This window comes from Cryptomeria japonica, chromosome 7, assembly GCF_030272615.1.
Source record: "Cryptomeria japonica chromosome 7, Sugi_1.0, whole genome shotgun sequence".
Lineage (NCBI taxonomy): Eukaryota > Viridiplantae > Streptophyta > Pinopsida > Cupressales > Cupressaceae > Cryptomeria > Cryptomeria japonica.
This window is the reverse complement of record NC_081411.1, coordinates 580,327,300-580,350,824: the sequence shown is the minus strand read 5'-3', so window position 1 is coordinate 580,350,824 and position 23,525 is coordinate 580,327,300. Positions and strand designations below refer to the sequence as shown.

General features: G+C 36.2%; 1 protein-coding gene across 1 annotated transcript; it reads right to left on the bottom strand.

Moving 5' to 3' along the window:
* Positions 1–16,455: 16,455 nt before the first annotated feature.
* Positions 16,456–22,770, bottom strand: LOC131048389 (14-3-3 protein 7). Its single transcript, XM_057982340.2, has 7 exons — positions 22,487–22,770; positions 21,169–21,475; positions 20,965–21,052; positions 19,507–19,616; positions 19,225–19,373; positions 16,924–16,970; positions 16,456–16,720 (listed from the first exon to the last, which is right to left on the bottom strand). Exons 1-7 carry the CDS (start codon positions 22,557–22,559, stop codon positions 16,715–16,717), a joined length of 780 nt encoding a protein of 259 aa, XP_057838323.1. The 5' UTR covers positions 22,560–22,770; the 3' UTR covers positions 16,456–16,714.
* Between the last annotated feature and the right edge of the window lie 755 nt (positions 22,771–23,525).

The window sequence follows — 23,525 nt, the reverse complement described above, 5'->3', positions numbered from 1 at the left end:
TCATTCCACATCATGATGTCAGCATCCTCTATATGTTCTTCTACATGGGAAATGGTATCGACAATTGACAGAGGTGTTGGGTGTTCATTAACGTTATTAGATATTGGAGTTGACATAGGAATAGGTTCTACACGAAACAGTATCTTAGAGTAAAGTGTAGATCTTTTAAATCACCATACATAAACAGTGACGAACCAAACAAGTTGAGTTGCACTTGACATCATCGTACCCGAGAGACGTGAATCATTAAATGAGTTGTCGACCATTGCAGCAACCTTCAAAGAATGCTTGCATGTGTTTCCTTGCAAACTCCACAGACAATCACATATGTAGAAGTGATTACCGCGTTTCTTAACCACGTACCAATTGCAAGAGGACTGACTTTTCACCCGATACGAACCAGGATTTGTGTCATCTGGAACAGAATCGGCATCAGGAATTTCCTTTGCCCTCTCCATGCTAGTTTGCAAATGTGACAACCTATAGTTTCTAATGAATCCATAATGTTGCAACAATCATTTTTTCTTGTAGAATGGTTCCACTTTGTAGGCAAGCTTGTGATACAAATTGTCCATCCTCCTTGTGCACATCTTCTTATTGTCTCTTAGGTGCAGCACCTCCAATTTTCCATGGTATGATTCGATGGAATTATTTGTGTCCTGGTTAGCGTGAGGGAAATTCCTGAAGTTTTTCGCCCACATTGCTGCCCAAAAGACGAAAAAAAAAGGAAGATGTCAACGAACAAACAAATGCAACAACTATCGCAACGAAAGAGTTAACAAGTCAGGGAGGGTAGATCTAAGGTAGCACAAAACTCACCAATATGGCCATCTCGACACCATGTGTTGTGGAAGTACTCTAGAAAACGTTGTTGATCAACGAACTCAACAAAGAAATTGTGCACTTGCTGAGTAGTGCACTCTTCACTTTCATGCATTGCCATTGCTATCTGCCCTAAACGGCAAAAAATGTCCATTGCTTTTTCCTTTGTCGCATACTTGTAGGCATTCTTCAACCATGATTGTCGCACATGCCAGATACATTGAAAAACAGTCCTATTTTGAAGTACACGATTAATCGTGCCTAGTCAATATACAAAAAATGGTAGAGCAATATATCTTACTGTTTGATCTGAAGTAGACTAACAATTGAAACATGCACATATTGTATTGCTTGAATCTTTGCACTCGCATCATCTATGATGAATGCATTGATCCTCCAATCAGGCCTCTTTTCCTTGGCTTGTCTCTACAACTCCACCAACCACACCTCAAGGTCCTCTATCTTGTTCCTCAATGTCGCTGCTCATGCAACGGGCACCCCGATTGTTGCTCGTCAAACACAAGAAATGAATACAATTGGTACTATTTTCAACAACAAACACGATAATTATTTCCATCTACAATTAAATGCAATGGGCAACTTCAAAATATGAGGAAGACTCATTACAAGGAGTCTAAGGAGACTTGCCTCGTATTTATTCGTTGCAAATGTGGAATCCATCGAGATGATTGACTCATGTGAGTGTCGAACCATCATGTCGAGCATCCAAGGCATTTGTATTCCCATAATGAAAGGTGCGTCGGGACTCTCTGGTTGCTGGAGAAAAAAGAAATTACCCTCATCTTTTTTTTTCCATTTTAAGATGCATGTGGCATCATTCGCATGCTTTCGTGATCGAATGGAGTAGACCCTTGCCGCCACATTCATAACATCCTTCCATGTTAGGAATGAATCTCTCTTCCTCAACATGCTAAAAAAAACAGGATCATCAAGGTGTCTGTCCATTATAGCGTCAACACTGACGTCCATCGCCAACAAGCTCTCTCTATATGCTTTGCATTCATCGGACATATTTGGTGCAAATTTCTAGCGCAACTCGTTGCTAGTATCATGTACACCATGACCAAAGGCACCATTGTTGTCTACATGCAACGGTTGCTTGTATATCAAGATGGCCACATCTGACGTACCATATAACACCTCGACAATGAAATGGCACATACAACCTCTTTTTTTTTATATATATACACGATTCTGCTTCGGAGGCGGCGGCTTATTCCTATTGCCTTTTGGTCCGTAAGAACACCAATACCTTAAACATAAAAAATGTCATATTTTCAGCAAGAGTCGATAAGTCATTAAACATAGACAAAGCATACCAAATAATGTAACTACTAACCGACTGTACATCTTTGTTGTATGGTTGTCGTGCACACTACTATTATCATCTTCAGTATGCCTCTTTCGGACAAACTTGGTTTCAAAACGTTCAACCAACAATTCCCCCTTAATGAATGCATCCAATCTAGCAAGTGGAATCGTCGTACAAAAGTCTTTAGTCGTATCATCTTTAACGCAAATTTTGGTCCACCAAATATCCCGTGAAGAGAAGTGATGGAGACCTTCACCGCCATCTTGCACTTCCAATCCCAACATATGCTACCATTTTCGGTGAATTAGCATCCTAGTGAACTACATATCAACCAATATCGTTGAATTACACACCAATTGCCAAACAATTGCAAGTACACATAGCATACAAATAGGCGGTTCATACTCAAAGTCATAGACACCGTAACAACTGTAAAGAGACAAATTATGTCCATGGCAACATACAACAGGGATGCACATACAATGCAAACGAAAACCTCTCAAAATAATATTGAATTTTGATGTTGACATCATTGTGTTTGTGACTAATCACAAACCATTTATACACAAATAATTCATGCACAAACTTTCAGTGTATAAGAGGCTTGGGGGATAAAGCACGATGGATAATATAGTCAAAAAACATAATTTTCTCATGATTTATGCTTCTATCAGCATAACTTTGAATGAGATAATTGGAATTTGTTAAATTTTAGGATCGGATTGGGGTAAGCATATAATTTAAAAAATTTATTTCACTATTTGCACTTAGATATAAGTTAGATATTAATTCAATTATGAGAGGAATGATTTCAATCCGTAGTGTGTATATTGAATTCACAGTGAGTGTATATAATGAACTATTGTATGAATATGAGTTGTATGTTTATTCAGTATGCCATGGAATACGTAGATGATCCAATCTACAGAGTTCATGTATGTCCACGACTTCTTCATTAAGGCAGACCGTTGTATTTAATTAACTTCCTCCAAGTTCAAGGTAATCAACTAACTACTATATGTGCACGGAATGTAGTATATTTTAATCTATCCTATTATATCTACCGACTGTTGTATATACTTGCCAATCCCTCCCAGTTTGTAATAATTATAGATTGCTTATACACAGATTTCTATATATAAATTTCCTATATTATCACTATTACTTATCAACCTTCCAAGGGAAATGCACATTGCTAATATACAACAACTGATAGCAAAGTATACAACGTGACTCTAGAGAACCGAAAGGTGTCTTATAACCTTAATCGGTCACAAACCGATTCATAACACAAATTGTATTATAAGCAAAACGAAAACAATATGATCGGTTATGTAGAACTGATAAACTAAATCAGTCATGCCATAATAATCGATGATTAATACAATCAATTTCATAACCGATATTAACAAATCATATTTAGTTGTTCATGAACCGACTCGAATATAAATGAACGAACCGAAAAGAAAATACTTTGATTATGTATAATCGGTGATAACAAACAAACATTAACATATCAGAATGCAGATGTTAACATTGGGTATTAAAAAACGTTATAATCAATAATCACGACAAGTACTCCGCTTCAATTTTGGTCAATAACACACAGTCCAAAAAGGTGTTATAAAACATGTTATTAAGTTTTCCAAAAATTTTCAAAAAATCACATCCACAGCTAAATCTGGGTTGTAGCTAAAGTGGTTCCCAAAAGGTGTGTCAATAACACAAAATTTTTCAAAAATTACAGATCGTTGATCATGCCCATCAGATTTAGTTGTGGCTTTTGAAAAAAATTGTGTTATTGACATACCTTTTTAGAGCCCATTTGTGTGTTATTTCGTGTTATTGACTGTGCGTTTTATTGACATACCTTTTTGGAGCCACTCTGCGTGTCATTGACTTTGCATGTATTTCGTGTTATTGCATTCATTTCTTTGCTGACATCTTGTTTTTTTAAATAGTGCCATTAACCAAATGGAATACGTGAATTTGGTTAATCGCAATCGGTGCTCTAGTTTTGGTAGTCGTTTGTTTGTTTCAAGGATCCAAACGCGTTCCTTGCCAGTATTGTGTGATGACTGGCTTTTGAAATCAATGATCATTCAATTATTTTATGTTAATACCAACCTATTAACTTAATTTTAACAGATTATAAGATAAATACATCAAAATACACACTGTCTAAGCCAAGTTGTACATGGCATAAACAATGCATGTTAATCGCAAAGACCAATTAACCAAATAGTTGATTTAGACGGCTTAAAAATTTGACCTTTAATCACAACAATTATTTAAGTCGTTCGTTTGTTTCAATGATCCAAATGCGATGACCCGATTTTGCAGAACGACACACACAAATACATCCAAAACGCGTATTTAAACAAATACATAAATGAAAACTTGTGGGTTTTAACATATGCATCAATAAAAACTAGAGTCGACCATGAGAACGCATACCTTTCACAGATCCAACGTAACCCTAGCCTACACTACTGACGCCGCTCTTATAGTCAGCGTTTTTAAATTCCTCTTCAAACCCTCCCCACCCACCCCCCTCCCCCCACCTCATTGCTCCTGCCACTCCTATAACCCGTGTCTAGTCTTCAATTTCCAACCCTCTGCAAGAAAAAGCCAAAGGAAAAACGTATGAATAGAAGTTGAAAAGGAAAATCGTACGAACACATAAGGAAAAGGATAATCTTGTGAACAATTCTCTTAGCATATACCTAGAAGCTTCGACAACATCCAAGCCCTCACCCACACTGTTGTTGTTGATCACGATCATATAATGCGTGTTTAACCTTCCCAGATATCTGCTATGTCCCTGTTTTTCTCTTCCTTGCCTTGCAAGTTAATGGCTTTGCATATTATTGACCACAAATATATGACTGCTCTTTCTTGCCTTGCAAGTTAATGGCTTGGCATGTTATTGACCATAACATATGAAGAGATATATTAAATGCATTGCTATTGACCTGATCTAAGTCTCTAAGTTATTGTCCCCAATTACCTATGTGTTATAGTACGATATCAGTCGTGGGAGACAGTTGTCTCCCACTACTTTCCCGCCTGCCCAACAAAGCACTTTGTTGTCTCCTAGTGGTTTGATTGATTGCGTGTTATACGCCCCTCCAAAGCCGACGACATGACGTGCTTTGTGGACATCCTTTCCGACGAGTCCATGTCGTCACAACCCCGACCCACGTGATGTCCCGCTATGTACACATCGTCACAACCCATGCGGGGGCCTACCTACAACTAGGCATGGGTATGCATGTATGTAATGCATACCATTGGCACGACGCTAACGTTTTGGAGCCACAATAGTTGCATCCCCTTGTGCCAACACTCAATTCGTTCCAACAAACCAACAGAAACATTCAATTCGATGGGGTTTGCATTCAATAAAAATTAATCGCTAAGTCCGCCAAAACATATACATACATACATACATACATATATAGCAATGCATGAAGTTAAATAATTTAGTTTCATGATTTAAAAGTATATATGTATAATTATATACGTATGTACATGTGTATATTCGAACTGGCATCATACATATATGGGTGTGTGTGTGTATATATATATCTATGTGTATATGTGTGTGTGTGTGTTTTATTTGAATTCTCATATGCAAAACACGATATTTCATCCCTTTATACATTATCTGCACACAAAGAATGCATATATCTATGATCAATATACATAATTAATCTCTTTTTTTAAACAACATTAAAATAAATCTTTCTTTGAAATAAAGAAATATCATTTACGATCACTTATACAAATTCATTCTTCGAATTTGATCCAACATCAAATTAAGTCATGTAAATCTTAAATCTTTGCAAGATGCACATATGCATTCTAAAGTGGTGTGTGAGATTTCATCTATTCTACCGAAGTCCAAGAGCTAAAATAACTCTACCTGAACCATGTTCTCGCCTTCAACCGCGTTCAAATGTTCCTGCATTCACTTGCACTCGATTGCTCATTAGCAATGACGATCCCCAATTTCATAATAAACATAATACTGATCATTCAGTTGCATTTACATGTCAAAAAGGAAATCAATTTAAATCATTCCATTGCATTTAAATTTCCATTTCATTATCATATAGTTTCACTTAAAATTTCATTTCCATTTCAATTTGATAAGCAAAAAATAAGCATAATTTTTCTAATTAAATAATTATAGATAAATACGGTTTGTGACACCAACTTAATTGTGTTAGTAGAGCAATTATGTCTTGTATCAAAAACTAAATGCCATAGTATTAAATAAAACTATTCTCTACAATATTACATGGGTGTGGTAACTATATTAGAAATATAATATAACATTGGAGCCTATATTATATAACAATGCCATTTGTGTGTCATAGATGTGTTTCAACAATGGCCTATATTTTTTTAGTGCACCAAACAGTTTTTACATCCCTTTAGAAGGTTTTGATAAGAGAATTGGAGGTAGGAAGTATATAAGGAAATGGTAAATGGATTGGTGATTATGTTCCTACTTAACATTGAAAATGGGCTATGTTTCTACCCATTGCTATGCCACCCTAATCTCTCGCCCAGCCATTTTTGAACCTTACCGTTATGCCCTCCTTTGTTGCGTCGATGGACGGTGTCCCCCCCCCCCCACCCCCCCCGTCCCCCCTGTGCTTTCTGTTGTGGGGGTCAGTGGTGGTCCTGGGGGTCCTGGTGTTGTGACTGCTTCGTTTGTTGGCGTTGTCGTTGTCTTTGCTAATGATGGTGGCCCTATTAGGACTTGTGTGGGTTCTAAGGTCCCTCCCAGACCTTCTTCCTTTGCTGGTGGGCGAAGCTTTGCTTGTGTGGAAAGATTTGTCGCTCATCCTCCCAAGAGGAAACATCCTCTTCCTTGTGCTAAGACCTCCCCTGTGGTGGTTTGTGGCCAGGATGTGGTGGAAAATGTTGGTTTCTACCAACGTCGTGCGTTGGTGTGCAAATTTGCTAGATTTTGGCCTTCTCTCCCTAACCTCCATCGTTGGGTGAGTGATTCTTGGAAGCCTTTGGTTGTTGGTAGCATTGAGCTTTACCCTTGTGCTACAGGATTTTTTATTGCTTCATTTGCTTCTTCTCTTGATCGTGACTTGGTGATGGGAAAGTTGTGGGCTTGGGGAGTTAAATTTCTCTGTTAAATCCTGAACAACTTCTTTTAACCCTCTTATTGAACCACTCAATGTGTGTCTAGTATGGGTTTTCCTTCCTAATCTTCTCCTTCATTTCTAGGAGAACTCTTGTGACGAGGCCATTGGTAACTCTATAGGCCAATTCTTAAAGGTTGATGATTCCACGTCTACCATGGGTCATTCTACCTTTGTTCGCATTTTAATCAACGTTGACATCTCTATGCCTCTCCCTGGGGATGTGGTTCTTATGGTTGGGGATAGGCCATGAACTCAATCATTGTCTTATGAGGGCCTCCCCTTTCACTGTCAGAGATGCTTCTCAACGGGTCACTTAGCTTTGAATTGTTCTCTATCACATCATAGAGGTGTTGCTACTTGGTGGAAAGACATTACTATTGATCACTTGACTGTCAAGGCTTCTGATTCTAATGACTCCTCATAGGAGGATGACGACTCTTCTCGAGATAAGGTTGTGCCTCTTACTGTTGTCGAGGCCTCTATTGGCCCCTTGTTGCTACTAATGTGGCTTCCTTTGGCCCCGAGGCTTCTACACCTATTGCTTATGTTCTGCAGCATTGATCTACTTCCGGTGAATCTGCTCTTGATGTTGTTCAGCAGTAGCAGTTTGCTCTCGTTGCAGGCAGAAACTCTAGAAGGATCTCCCTACTTGGTCCTTCTTATGATGTTCCTAATAATAGTATTGCCTAGACTGTTGTTTGTCGCAAGTGGAAGGGTAAGTCTTACCCCCCCCCCCCCCCCCCCCCCCTCAAACAACTCTGGGTGTTTCTCCCCACTCTTGAGTTGGATTTTTGGGTTGTTGTTGGTTTGTCGGGCTTTTAACAATGGTCTTTTGGCTTGATGTTAAAGGCATGTCTGACCTAGGACTATTCTCGGTGAACATCCTTGTTTTGTTGTCTTTCTTTTTCTCTACCTACAGGTTGTTTGTATAAAGGGCCAACACCCCTGGTTTGCTACTTATTTTAATAAAAAACATTGAAAATGACATAAAATGTGTATGCATGGTTGTATGTGAAGATGACCCTTTATAGAAGAGATATTTATAAAAATGGTTGGAAAAATTATTATATTTTGAAAACGTTCTCTTAAGTACCATGTATAATAAAGAAATGGCACCCAAAATTATGATTCCTACAAATAGTGCAATGTAAAGGTAATCTCACCCTAAATTCACATTGTCTCATCCTAGGATTGAAAAATATTTTGATTTCTGGCTTTGTCATATATAGAATTTGAAATATGTGTCAAGAATAACAAAACCCTCATATATTTTCTCGACATTGAATCTAGATACCTTGATAACAATACCTTCGCCAATATTATCCTCCATGATAAGATCTATTAGTTGGGCACACAAATTGCATGTAAGTCACAACTTCCCTAGTTTACACTTATTAATGTAGTGATGTAGGAACTAGGTGCCGAACAATCTTGCATTAGTCATTTTTTTTTCTTTCACTCTATTTTGCTTTGTTCACACAATGAATATCTACTATATTTAAATAGTTTGAAGTGTGGATTATGTAAATTACTTTGACCATTGTTATGATATTAGTGCCACATGGGGACATGCATGTTAAAATAGATTCTCGTCTCTATAAATATAGATTGAATAATTGTGGAACCATATAGAGCATAGCATGTCATCATAGTATCATGTGTTACCACTTAAGTTGAGGGAAGCCTTACAGGATTGATTTTGCTCATTGGAGGGTGGATATGTCAAGGAAGCATTCTTTGGCTAAAATATTAAAAATGACAAACACTTTTGTTAGTTATGTCAAACTCTCCAAAATGATTAGAAATGTTTAAGTAGCATTTAAAGGCATACAAAAATAATTAATGTGTAGAACTATAGGATGGAAGTTGATGAGTCAAGTTTTTAGAAGCATCATTTACAAATGTGTGGCACAAAAAAAGGAAAAAAAAACTCTCCATTTTTAGGAAAAATCAACAATCACTATATCAACATAAAAGTAAAAATTTCCTTCTAAAGATGCAATAAAATGCTTAGCTATGTTTGAGTTAACTAATTACCCAATTTCCTCTAATTTCGGCCACTTTTTATGCTCAAGGATGCTAGGATGTTGGCCAATGAACAGAGGACTCACTTTAAAGATAAATCCACTCTACATTTTAAGCTTTGCTAACCTAGGCAGGTTCCCCTAATTAACACTAAACATGAATATCACACAAAGTTGTATTATAGTGTCTAATAGATGATACAATTCACACAAATGAGAAAGGATTAATATATTGGTAGGCATGACCATCATACTCCTTATTATCCTTAAAACCATAGTATATATAAGGCATGAAAATAATGATGAATAAATTTCAACAAATGGCTTTTAGTTTTAAATTTTAAATTTGTTTCTAAGACTAAGAAAAGGCGCAAAAGTAGATCGATGCATATAAAAATGGGCTATAAAGTCTTATATAATGAAATTTGCATCACATAAGTCTTAACATATTTTGACGATCATTTAAACCAATATGACAATATGACCTGTAATAGCCTACAATGGCATCATTTATAATAATCTATTTGAAAATATATCATTATGATCATTTTCAAGTAAGCATATACACCACTCCTTAAGTAGAAAGAAAACCATGAAAATGATTGGTGTATCTCGTAGGTTGGTGCCTACTTCATATTGTAAATTACTTATTATATTCTTGTGAGGCTAGATTTGGGCAATAGATCCAAGCAGCTTTTCTCGTCATGGTTTCTCGTTTTCAAGTTTTCACATAAATTCGGTGTTCATTTGTGTGTATGTGTGAGAGTGTTAATAATTTGCTTTATCATTAATGAAAAATTAGTAAATTTTACTATGATGAATTGGGTTTGATGCTTGGAGAAGTTATTAATGGTAAATAATGTTTAATCAATTGAAAATTGGAATTGAAAATTGTCATATATTGATTCACCCACCTTCTCAATATATCTATGTGCTTTATAGTGTACATAAATAGAAAACTTAAGGGTCTTTGGTTGTGAGAATATTGTTCATGTTCCTCAAGAGAAGCAATCTATATTAGATTCAAAAGCACAAAAATGCATCTTCATTGGTTATGATGAGAATGTAAAAGGTTGTAAGATTTGAAATCCTACAACCCATAAAATTATATTTTTTAGAGATGTGATTTTCAACAATTTTAGAGCTTACTTAGGTGAAGGAAAAACAAAGGAGAAATATAAGACAACAATAATGCACTTTGAGACAAATATATAGAAGCAAGATGATGGACGTGTAAAGGAAAAATCAAATGGATCTAAAAATAGAGAAAATGACTCAAATAATTTAGAGGATGTGGAGGATGAGAACATAGAAGAACATGAAGAGCTTATTACTCCTACCTTGATAAGGTCCACAAGACAACCAAAACCGGTTGATAGGTCCATCCCATCATATTTTTGTTGTTTTTTTTTTTTTTTTTTTTAGTACTTAAAATGAACCTAGATCTTTCAAGGAGGCTCTCTCTTTAGGGGAACGTGTGCTATGGATGCAATCCATGCAAGAGGACATGATGGCCTTGGATAGTTGTGACACATGGAATCTTGTTAGTTTGCCCAAATGAAGGAAGCTCATTGGTTGAAAGTGGATGTTTAAAAAGAAATTTAGTGTAGACGCTTGGTTAGAGTGGTCCAAGGCTAGATTGGTGACCAATGATTGCTCCTAAAGAGAGGGAGTTGATTTTGGTGAAATTTCCTCTACTATTTTTAGATTCGATTCCTACTATCTATTGTTGATGCTTTTGATTTTGAGATAGAGAAAACCAATGTTAAAACTACTTTCTTGTATGGGTCAAAGAGATCTTAACACGGTTTGAAATAGTCACCCAAGATGTGATATCAATATTTTGATGTTTTTGCATTGAAGTTGGGTTATGTTAGGAGCACGAAGGATTGTAGTGTTTATATTGAAGTTATTGATGATTAGATACTAATTATTGTCTTATATGTCAATGACATGTTTATTAGTAACAACAAGGCAATGATTAGGGAGCTAAATACTTATCTTGTTTGCACTAGACCAGATATTAGCCCAAGCAATAGGAGTTTTGAGCAAGTTTATGTCTAACCCTAGTATAAAGAATTAGATTTTTGTTAAAAGGGTGTTTATATATTTGTGAGGTACCTCTGATCACTATTTTTTTTATCATGATATTGATGATATTCAGAGGTATTTGTTTGCCCAAACTCCCAAGTATCTCGTACTAAGCATGTTTATGTTCACTCACATTTTTTGTGAGAAATGGTTGAAAATGGTAAAGTCTTGATTGAAAAGGTCAATGCTTTGGGTGATGTTGAAAAATCTCTTACAAAGCCAATGGACCATAGATAAGTTCTTTTGGTGCTTGATTTCATTATTTGGTACTCTTGGATGTAATTACAATGTATAATGTCAAGTGAGAGAACGTTAGGATAGGTGATCTCAGTCTTGTATTCCTAAGTCATTCATGTGTCTTTGAATTCCTTGAAAAGTGTTCTAGGGTATATGAGTAAAAAATTAATATTAATTGCATTTCAAATAGGCATGTATGAGGTTTAAATGTAATTGGTCTTTCTTCCAGAATAACCTGGTGGCTTGTGCGGTGGGAAGTTCCTCGGGTCATGGTTAGCCATGTCACTGTTGATTGTACTGCGAGGACGTTTCCATCCTGGCAAGGCTTTTATGCGGAGTAGATGGGGCTCGTCATTTCTGCATTCTTTTTGGTGGCATATAGTACGGGATGAGATCAGCTTGTCGACATTGGATTTTCTCACGCTTTGGGTACCTTTCCAATATCTTTACACATGGGGGAAGGACGAGTATCCTTTGGCTTGGGATAGATGGAGATACTTCAAGCATGTGGACTTGAAAGGCAGGCCACATGTTCGCTCTTTGTTGCGTCCTCGATCCTTTCATACCTGCGGAGGATCCCAATTTGAGGAAATATCAGGGCTCCCACATATCTGCAAGCTTGCACATCATCTCTTACAATAAATGTGATCATTTAAGTTCATTGCAGAGGACTTGCGTGGAAGCTCAAGGACAAGGAATGAATGCAACTGTGATGGTTTACACGAGCTACATAGAATTCTTCGCATCATTTCTTCATCGGTTTCTCTATTTATTGGCCAGTGGCAACATGTTTCATCATAATTGCAGGTTTGGATTTAGCTTGACCAAATACAAGCTTCCCTTGTTGGTTGAGCTCATGCGACAGTTATGGCCCTTCGAATTTATTTGGAGGGAGGTCATCATGGCCAGAGACAGAACGCCTTCGCTCATCCTCTGAGACTATGGACTCTTTGGCAATCCCGTGTGAAATTTGTGAGTGGACAGTGAGGACTATTCTTGGGGAGGAATGGATTGCAGCCAACCCGATGGCTTCTCCAAACCCGATGGCTTCCAGATTGGCATCCATGGTGATGGACCTCACACAATCTCAGGACTATACAAAGATGGTGGTGGGGGCTTTTGTACATCCTACGTTGTTTTCTTGGGAGGAATTGAACCTGCAATTGGAGAAATATGATTTGTTTACAAGAGAGGTGTGGTGGGGAAGTCTTTTAAATAGAGATCTCTTTGTTTTTTACTCAGTGCCAAGATTTGTTTTCCTCTCCTTCATCTATGGCTTGGGATATGCATCTCCTCACACTTTTCTCCACTGGGTTCAATGGCTTGCATTTCAAATCGGGGAACCATTGGCTTCAATTGTAATGGCTAAATTCAGGGTTGTGTGGCAAATTTGTGATCATGCTTTGGTTGACCCTCACAGGTACCATTCGTCTTTCCCAACTCCAATGGAGGCGGCTTCATCTCAAGAATCAGGAATTGTAACATAGAAGTTTCTCTAGCTGGGGTGGTAGGTTAAAGTTGGTAGAATTTGGGTAGATCCGAGCATGGCATTTTCAAACATGTAGTCTTTGTTTTTTGATAATCTCACTTCATCGTTTGTATTGTTTTTTGATAATCTCACTTCATCATTTGTACAGGTTTAGTTTTGTTGTTGTCCATATCGAGAAAGGTTTTGTCTCATTCAGTCTTTGTTCAAGGCTTTTTTCAAATGACCCCATGTCCATTAAATGGGGGTTGCTCCTTCAAAATTGTATCTAGTAGGGAGGAGGAGGTAGAGTCATTTTCTTTTATCGAAGTATATGTAAAACTCCAATTATTATTAATATATTATAGGCCATGGCCTTTTGCTTTAAAAAAAAAAAATAGGTGAGCACATATTGTTGGTGGTTACAAAGAAGAGTTGGATAAGATTCTATCTAGGTTTCCACTTTGGGAATATGAATAGTCATGAATTGAGCACTCAAGTTTGGAAGATGAAAGGTTGTCCTATTGTATGATCATAAGAGTCATCAAGGAGTTACAAAGCAACTCAAAAGTTGATGAGTTGATTACCTATGGTTTAGGCACCCATGTTGCAAAAATTGTTATTTTATTGTTATGACATCGGTTGTCAATTATCCTAGGCATCAATTTTTGCAACTCGTTTTTGCCTTTTGTTTTGGGTTACCATTATAGTTTTCCCTTCACAATTTCCTATAAATTGGACCCATTGGATAGTAGTTTATGATGAGTATATTGTATGTAATAGGGTGTTATTAGGTTGATTAGAGAATAGAAGTGAAGTGTATTGTAATGTATCTTCATTGAAGAAAATATACTTTCCCTCTTTCTTGTGTGGATTCCTTTTTCTAAAAGGGTTTTCTCCATTTAAATCTGGTCCCTTATGGTGTTCTAATTGTCACATTTGCTCTTGTTGAGAAGAATGTATCTTCATTGAAGAAAATATACTTTCCCTCTTTCTTGTGTGGATTCCTTTTTCTAAAAGGGTTTTCTCCATTTAAATCTGGTCCCTTATGGTGTTCTAATTGTCACATTTGCTCTTGTTGAGAAGACACCCCTAGAGGAGTGGTAAGAGTATTTATTTGTGGCATATGTACATATTACTAAATGAGAAGAGCTCTAAATTAGAAAATAAGGCAATTAATTGTGTTTTCATCTACTATGGTGTCAATGTTAAAGGGAACAAGCTTTAGTATCTAATGGCCAAGACAGCTCTCTACAAAAGAAGTGTTATTTTTAAAGAGATGAAACAAACTTTACAAAGCCTTGCAAAAGTGTTATTTTCAGAGTGACGAAACAAACTTTACAAAGCCTTGCAAAAGGGTGACTATATCATATAATAAACAAACTACATAATTGATCTATAACAATTTATTGAGCTTCAATGGAGGATCTATAGATATTACGAAGGCCCACTAAGGGGTGACTTCAACATATAATACACAAACTACATACTTGATATTTGCCTCAATTTGACAAACAACACTCAAAAACTTTTCTTCTCAACTCTACTAAACTCCAAGCTATAAACTCGCAACCCTAGCAACTTAAAACCTACTTGCGAAAAGCTTTCTTCTAGAGACTACCTCTTTATACACAAGCTCAACCTTCGCATATAATTTGCTACCTTACCAAACTACATCGACCTCCACTAGTGGCATTCAAAATTGCTTACTCTAACTTTCATTAAATGACCTAACTCCCCCTTAATCAAAAATCAATTAATGAAAATTGAATAACTGATTAACCTAACCAACCAATCATCCAAACATGACATTCACTTTTAACCTCTAACATAGATGAAACTTCATCCACCCTCCTACAAATGCATACAAATGACAATCATGTCAAAACATCACTATCCATGTACTTGTAGACTATCCTTGTTACTTTCTTATTCATGCACTTGTACACCAACCTTATTATCTTATTCATGCACTTGTACACCAACCTTATTACTCTATCCATGCACTCCACACTACTTTTGCAAATATTTTGCTTCATTACAAAAGCTACAGCTACATCCCCTAGTAGCATTCAAAATTACCTACTCCAACATCATTAAATGGCACAACTCGCCCCAATCAAGAAGCAATTAAAGGATTGAATAACTAGTTAACCTAACCAACCAATCATTCAAACATTACATTCACCTTTAATCTCTAACAGCACGGATGAAACCATATCCACCCACCTACTTCAAAAGCATGCAAACGACAATCATGTCAAACCATCACTAACCAACGTTTTGACTCTTTCCATGCACGACCTACGACACAATTCAAACCTAATACACACACCCCAACTCTAATCAAGTCTTCTCACCATACACGCACCGTTAACATGGAAAGCCAAACAAACATCTTCATCGTATCTACAGCACATGCACACAAGCACCTAGGACAAAACCACCTTTATCGTAACTACACCATTCCATGCATACAAGATCAAAGCATGAACCACTTATTCATGCACGAGTATTCTATGCCTACATCAAAGCTAACGATCAAGGTGCAACACATTGTTGTTGAGCACTGCAAAGAATTAAGATATTTTTTTATACAGCTCATTTGTCAAACTAAACTAAATACACGTGAGTAGCAACTTTTTGGTGGATATTTACAAAAAATGGTCGATACAGACAAGAATTGAACTGTTAGCTTAAGCAAACATCGGTGTTTCACAAGATCACAAACAAGTAACAATACCAATTGACAAAAACCCAAATCCTTGATTTTTCAGTTCCTACTTATGATAATAAGGATATTAGAGAGTTGCTTTTCTCCTACACAGCTTGCACACAACCAAAAGTGGCAGCATTGACTTTCAACCTTGGTCTAAAAAGAATAGAGATTCACTTAAAAAGAATACTTACAAAACATTGGACCGATTTTTACAATCCATTTAATGTCATGCTGATTAATTATGTTGTATACAGGCTCTCAAAGATCTCACTTAAATAGAAAAGCGAAATTAAAATTTTGATAAGTCGAGTTTCTCTACAAACCTTTAGCCGCAAGGAAATTTATACAAAAAATAAATATATGCAAATCACATTGCAGCCATTTATAATACCCTGGCAGGGCTGAGAGAAATTAGAGTAAAATAATTTAATCTATACAAGAGACTATTATTACTTCTAGTGAGGTTTAAAAGGATCATATCGTTCATGCCTTCCATGATTTAAAAGCCCACTTAATGAAACTATGGGCTATAGTAGCCTTCAAAATAATGACATAGCACACCCATGGTCTTAAAATTCACAGAAAAAAACTGCAAACAATGTTGGGGCTCTATTAAATATTGAAGCATCCGAAGATTTGAACAGACACCATGTTTAGACCCACAATGTCCTCTAATTTCTTGCCCCTCCCTAAAATCTACAGGGAAATCAGATACGAAAGACAGGCAGCAAATTTGCAATTCAAGGCTGCAAAGCAACAACTAAAATCTTAAAAGTTCCTTAGAATACATTAATGCCAATTGCAAGTGCATGGGTCTAGGCAGCTTCATTACTTTCTACATGTGCCTGCTCACATCTGCAACATCTCAAGATAAATGTAATTCAACTGGTCTGACTAAATATAAACACTACATAGCAATAATTATACGATTCACTCAGAAAAATTATAAAAAAGAGTCAATACACGAGCATCTTAAAAATAATAGCCAGATAGAAGAAGATTGCATAACGGTTACACAAAAGAATCTCCAAGATACAAACAACTTAAATTCAAATTACCTCTTCATCTTCTCCAGCAGGATTCTCTGCTCTGGGCTGATCTTCACCTGAAAGCACATTTACTAAAAAGCCTCAACAATAGGATTTGAAAGAAGTAAAAACATAAAAAATTCAACAAACTGTCCCTCTAAACATGAAAAATTAGGTAAATTATACCTATGACTGCTCTGTGCTGTAGAAGATTTATATTAGCTACATCCTACTGATGGCATAAAAAAAGACTGGCTAGTGACAGCAATAATTTGGCATAGGAATGATTTCAACACTAATTGTAGCAATATTAAGCAGTGTATGAACATCCTTGTCAAAGCAGATTGTAAAGATCTTCCAAATCGTGAAAATAAAAAAATGAATGTGATAAGTTCAACCCTAATTAGTAGCAACAACAGCAGCATGATAATTCTTGTCAAAGCAAATCCTCCACTGTATCAGAAGATAATTTAAATAAGATATAGTGAGTGTGATCATGATTGTTTCAACCCTAGTTTGTACCAAGAAGATATAGCATATAAACATGCTTGTCAGAGCATATCAAAAGTTGGTATGAAGGTATCATTCCAAAGCTTCAAAACAAAATGGCGAATGTGATATTCATCCATAGGTAGTACCCAGAACCACGATATAGCATATAAATATGCTTGTCAGAGCAGATCCCGTCTATCAAAATTCGACAAGAAGGTATCCTTCCAAAGCTTCATAACAAAATGGTGAATTTGATATTTTCAACCCTAATTAATACCAAGAAGAAACAGTGTATAAACATGCTTGGCAGAGCAGATCCCATACATCAAAAGTTACTATAAACATATCACTCCAAATCATAAGAAAGAAAATGACTAACTCTTAGAATGCCCACTTCAAGAATATTTTCAAAAAAATTAAAAAATCAATATCATTCCAAATCATAAGAAAGAAAAGGATGGATGTCATATCACTGTAACTCTTAGGAACGCAGATGATTATTCTGGGACTATGGCTGCTGGCTCTCAATCACCGGATTTTAGTGAGATGGTTTGGCATGACAAGACAGTGCATGTGGAAGAGGGGTGGATTTTTGTCGAGGGCAAGAAAGCTAAATCTTCTAAGCCTTCTTTCGACATGACTCTCCGCTCCCATAAGAGTAGATCTAAAGGTAAATCTTGATGGTTCTTGATTGGGGGCTGGCTTTAGGTTGGCTGCAAGCTGTTCTTTTTGCAGCCTTGTTTTAGGGTGGTTGGCTGCAAGCTGGTCTTTTTGCAGTGGTTTTTCCTTGGTTGTCTGTACTTTCATGTTCCTTATGTTTGGACAACTGTTTGGTTGTGGGTTCCAGATCCTTTCAAAATCTGATTGTAAAGGGTTTTGAGTCCCTTCAAAACCTGATTTTCCTTTAATCAAAAACTCTTAGGATGCCCACTTCAAAGAATATTTTGAAAAAAAATAAAAAACAATGTTCCACAGGCATTGGGAACAGGGGGACGGTGGGACGTGGGCCTGGGGGGTGAGACGCATCCCCATGGAACACTGTTAAAAAATCATTATCATTCCATATTATAAGGAAAATGATGAATGTCATATCACTGTAGCTCTTAGGATGCCCACTTCAGAGAATATTTTGAAAAAAAATTAAAACTTCAATAACAGTGCTTCTGAACCACCCACAAGAAAAAATTAGAAAATACCTCCTTGTTTACATTGTGCAGTATCAATATGAAAATTTAAAACTCAACAAAAATAAGGATTTTTCAAGTAAATTAGTTGCAAATGTGATCTAGAAAAAGAGCATTGCATGGCAAATTACATGTATTAGACAGATAAATTTAAAAATTTCTCATAAATTGAAGCGAGGGAAATAAAGTAGTACAAATGAAATGCAATCCTGATAACATCTACAGTTCATATCCATTTCTGCCAGAATTAAGCAATGCCTGCACCTCTGAAGTGTGACAGTGTGCATGACAACTACTCTGGGGACATATTCTTCCTTAGATATTTTGAAAGTAAATTGAATTGGTTAGGAATAAAAGACAATGGGTTCCGAAATCACTAACATGTAGATTTTAATAACAAAAGGTAAAAAGGTCACTACGTTCAAGAAATGAAAACAATGTTTGACTTTGATATATTGTTTTAGCAAAGTTCATGCGACAGGTACTCTTTTAATCACGAAATAGAAAATTGGTTCGCTATGGTATTATAACACATTTGAATCTGAACAATGGGAAACAAGCATTTTTACCTTTAACTAAGAATGATACAGTCCATAAATTTAGAAACATGACATTGCAATTAAAATTGAACAGTCAACAACAAATTCAATCTTACCACCATCATCCTGAAGATCAGAGGTCCATAAAGTGAGGTTATCTCTTAGGAGCTGCATGATTAAAGTGCTATCTTTGTATGACTCTTCACTTAAGGTATCAAGTTCTGCAATTGCTTCATCAAAAGCTTGCTTGGCCAGATGGCAAGCCCTGCAACATATATTTCATGCATACACAAAAGTCATATAAGTTAGGATAACGTCACCTTTAAGAGTTTCAATTACTTGGATACATTTGGTATGCCACTTCTCTAGTAATAATTCAAAGAGGCCAAAGCGTGTACCTTTCAGGTGAATTCAGTATCTCATAGTAGAAAACAGAAAAATTCAAAGCCAATCCAAGTCTGATTGGATGAGTTGGAGGTAAATCAGTCTCAGCAGTGGTTGAAGCAGTCTGCAGCAATACACTGTAATTAATGATAGTTCTGGCCAAATTCATTAAAGCAAGCATTTATGTAGCTTAAACGGCTGTCTTTCTTATAGCAAGGAAACAAACGAATTTGGTAACAATAATGAATTTGTTTTTCACCTAACAGAGCATACCTGCAAATGATAACGAATATCATAAAGAAGCAAAGCAATGTGGTTGTTAACAAATTCATTCATCACTAATGGGAAGAAATCTTATAAAATGATAGAAACCTTATAAGAAGAAACCAAAGTTTCCTCTTCTTTGCACATGGAAAACTTGAAGGGCCTTTTACAAAAGAATAGCTTTCCATCCAAAAGACAATCTGTAAATTTTCAAAGCTAATATTTGAGAAGAAAACAAACGACAGGTGAATGGTACTAGTAAACTTTTGGTAAACGTTATGCGTTTAGGTACAATTATATAAGCAGAATATTAGTGCTTTTAAAAATTACATAGGAACTTAAACAATTTGTGAATATATTTTTTGGAAGAGTTAAGAATTTAACCAATTGGTGAAAGTTATTGACATACACCCTGTGCCTAAGTGAATCCACTATTTAGGGCAAGCCTAGCAAAGCAAAAGCTTGTCTACATTTGGATTAGCCTTGAAGAATTTGAATACAGAAGTTGAACAACAGCAGCAGCAAGAACCAATACATAACAACCAAGTATGACATTATCAGAAGAAAACCAGAAAATAATATTTAATAGTGACCGACACTGTATGATCCATGAGGAGGGCAGCCAGCTCTGAATTCTTCCTTAACAAATTTAATAAAGTCAAAATAAAACCCATTCCTCTCCCACATCATTGTAAAAACCAATTGTGAGAGAACGACAATACTTCAAGTATAGCAAAGGACCTAATCTAGCACGATTCCTAGACAACTAAATGACTGAAGGAACTCCATGTAAATCCACTATTTAGAGAAAACCTGGCAAAGGATCAGCTTGGATACATTTGGATTAGCCTTGAGGACTCTTGAAAATAAAAATTATATCCCAGCAGCAACAAAAGCAAATGCATAACAACCAAGTATGACATCATCAGAAGAAAACCAGACAATAATATATTAATATTTAAAAGCAGCCAACACTGTATGATCTATGAGAAGGGCAGCCAGCTCTGACTTTATTCTTCAACAAATTTATTAAGGCCACAATCAAACCCATTCCTCTCAACATCATTGCAGGCCCAATCACCTATATTACTATAGAATAAACATACAAGCTTTTTGTAAACCTGCTGTCACAATTACCCTGACTTTCCAATACGAAACCTTCAATGCTTAAAATTTTTAAAAAATAGTCTGTTAGTTAAGCTTTCTACCTGGTATGCTTTCAAAGACTGATCAGATGCTTCTTTCCTCTCATTTCCTGTTTTGAATTCTGCCAAATAACGATAGTAATCCCCTTTCCTGAGCACCACCAAGAAAATAAATGTTAATAGCCATGAACTCCCATTATCAAATCCTTAATATTAATTATGCAAAATTTAAAAAGACCAACAGAGATGTGAATCTGGTAAGTTTACATTTTATAGTAAAAAACAGTGGATTCACCAACACTGGAAGAAGGAATGAGGTGTTCATCAATGATAGTCATAATATCATGACAGATCTTAGAAAGTTCTTCTTCCACCTTGTGCCTGTAATCCCTGATACGCTTCACATTCTGATCATTGCCCTTGGCCTCCTCCTTCTGCTCAATAGAAGACATTATCCTCCATGAGGCTCGCCGAGCTCCAATGACATTCTTGTAGCCTACTGATAGCAGATTCCTCTCCTCCACTGTTAACTCCACATCCAACTTTGCTACCTTCTTCATGGACTCCACCATTTCTACACAAAATGATAACATGCAGAGAATTACAGATCTGCTAAAGTCCTTATCTTTTCTTTTCCTTTTTCTCTTAAGGAAGAAATTTCAATAGGTGGATTGTTATTTTTTTCAAAGAAAAAACACCGTGATAAACAACAAATGAAACAAGTCGACAACTTCCACAAAGGATTCAAAGCCAGAAAGGTTAAATCAAGTTTTAACAAACTGTTTGATATAAAAAGTACTGAAATGTATCCATAGAGGAAACTTCAAAATTGTAGATCCGTTAAAAGTTTCCGTGACCCTTAAAAACTTCACGTCTATACATCGTGGAAAACAATCCATGAGGGTATCAGAAAACAGAGTGATCCTAACTCACCCTTAGAGATCCAGTATCAAAAACGAGGGTTTATATTCTAATAGAAAAAGCATGATAATATCAAACTACAAACCAACCTTCGCTACTGCAGATCTGACCATAATTTCTGTAGCCTACCCAAAACTTCATTAATATCAAATAAAATATCTACGACCTACCTAAAACTTCGTGGGTATCATATAAAATCTCCGTGACCTAGCCAAAACGTCATGGGTATCATACAGAAGTTTTGTGTACTACCCAAAACTTAAAATTTTCGTAAAAACTTTATGTGGTTTATCAATAACCTAATGAGCATCATATGTAAAGATAAATAATCCATTACAACATCATAAAACCGTAGAGATCCCAACCAACCTCCCTGTATCAACTTATTCGACATGTTTAAACTAGATGAGAGCTGTAAGAGTAAAAAACTTTCCTTTTTGAAGAAAATTTCTCTTATTTGTGATCACCATGCTCAAAATAGTAAGCATTATACACAGAAAAACTTCATGGGCATCCTATATACAGGCAAACAATCCATGCTGACATCCAAAAAATAGAGTGATTACCAATAAATTGTCATGAGACATTCAAACTAGATGGGTATCACAGGTGCCTCGGAAAAGACAGATCAAACAAATCATAGTTTTACAAAGAAACAACATACCATCATATCTCTCAGCCTGCTCGGCTAGCTTGGCCATGTAAACATGGTTCTCTCGCTCCTTCTCGGTACTCATGTTGCTCAGAAGAAGAACTAGACACCAGCCTGAAACTACACTGTAGAAAAGTGAGGCAGAGGAAGAGAAATGGAATGGAATGGTATATACCTAAAGATGTGGAGGATGATTCAAACTTAACAAACGGTTTGGGACGCTTTGAAAGAGGAAATCAGTGATTGGATCTCCACCGCCCAATGTGAGAGAGGAGGGTAACATCTAACATGCAGTCATCTATTAAAAAGGATGGGTGATGAGAGCAGCGTTATTTTAGCCTTTCTATCGCTGACAGCTGGCAATGATGACCGCATGCACAACGAGGATGATGTTGGGTGGGCCATTATCACCAAATAGCCAGCTGTGGGGGTTGAATACGGACCCCTCTCAAGGCTAAACTTCTCTCTTCCTTCGGATTTATCACTCATTTTGACCCCAACTCGTGCAACTGGCCAATGTTGACATTTCACTTTGTAATGGTGAAATTTGGGAATGCTGACCAAGGCTCATATAGATATGAACAAAGTTTTATTTGCACTTATCTATTACATTTTTTCTATACATATGTTACTTATCCTCATTCATATGTTTGATGTATTTGTTCTATTACTTTATCTATTATATATTTTTATAAAAATATTATTTATTGTGATTTGTTTTTTTTTTAATTAGGGGAAGAGTATTAGTAGTCATTATAATTAACTTGGCGTATCTTAAGCTCTTAAATGGTACATTGGATTTTAATGTTTGTTTTCATTGTCTTCATATGTGACTTAACTGTTTATAGCTATTATTCTAGTTTTTGGATAGTAAAGATGAACATTGTGGAATTCATTATGCGTGCAAGGGCAAAAAAGTCAAAGTATTATTTGAAATGTATTCCATATTGCCCCATTGCTCATTCACTTTGACAACCAAAAAAAATTAACACTTGATCCAATACTTATGCACAAATGCCCCAATAATTAGGCGTTATTGCTACTAATAAAG

Coding starts and splice junctions, on each gene's coding strand:
- LOC131048389 (XM_057982340.2), bottom strand. CDS start 22,559: ATGAGTACCGAGAAGGAGCGAGAGAACCATGTTTACATGGCCAAGCTA. Junction 21,476..22,486: donor GCAGGCTGAGAGATATGATG/GTATGTTGTTTC, acceptor CATTTTGTGTAG/AAATGGTGGAGTCCATGAAG. Junction 19,617..20,964: donor AGTCTTTGAAAGCATACCAG/GTAGAAAGCTTA, acceptor GTATTGCTGCAG/ACTGCTTCAACCACTGCTGA.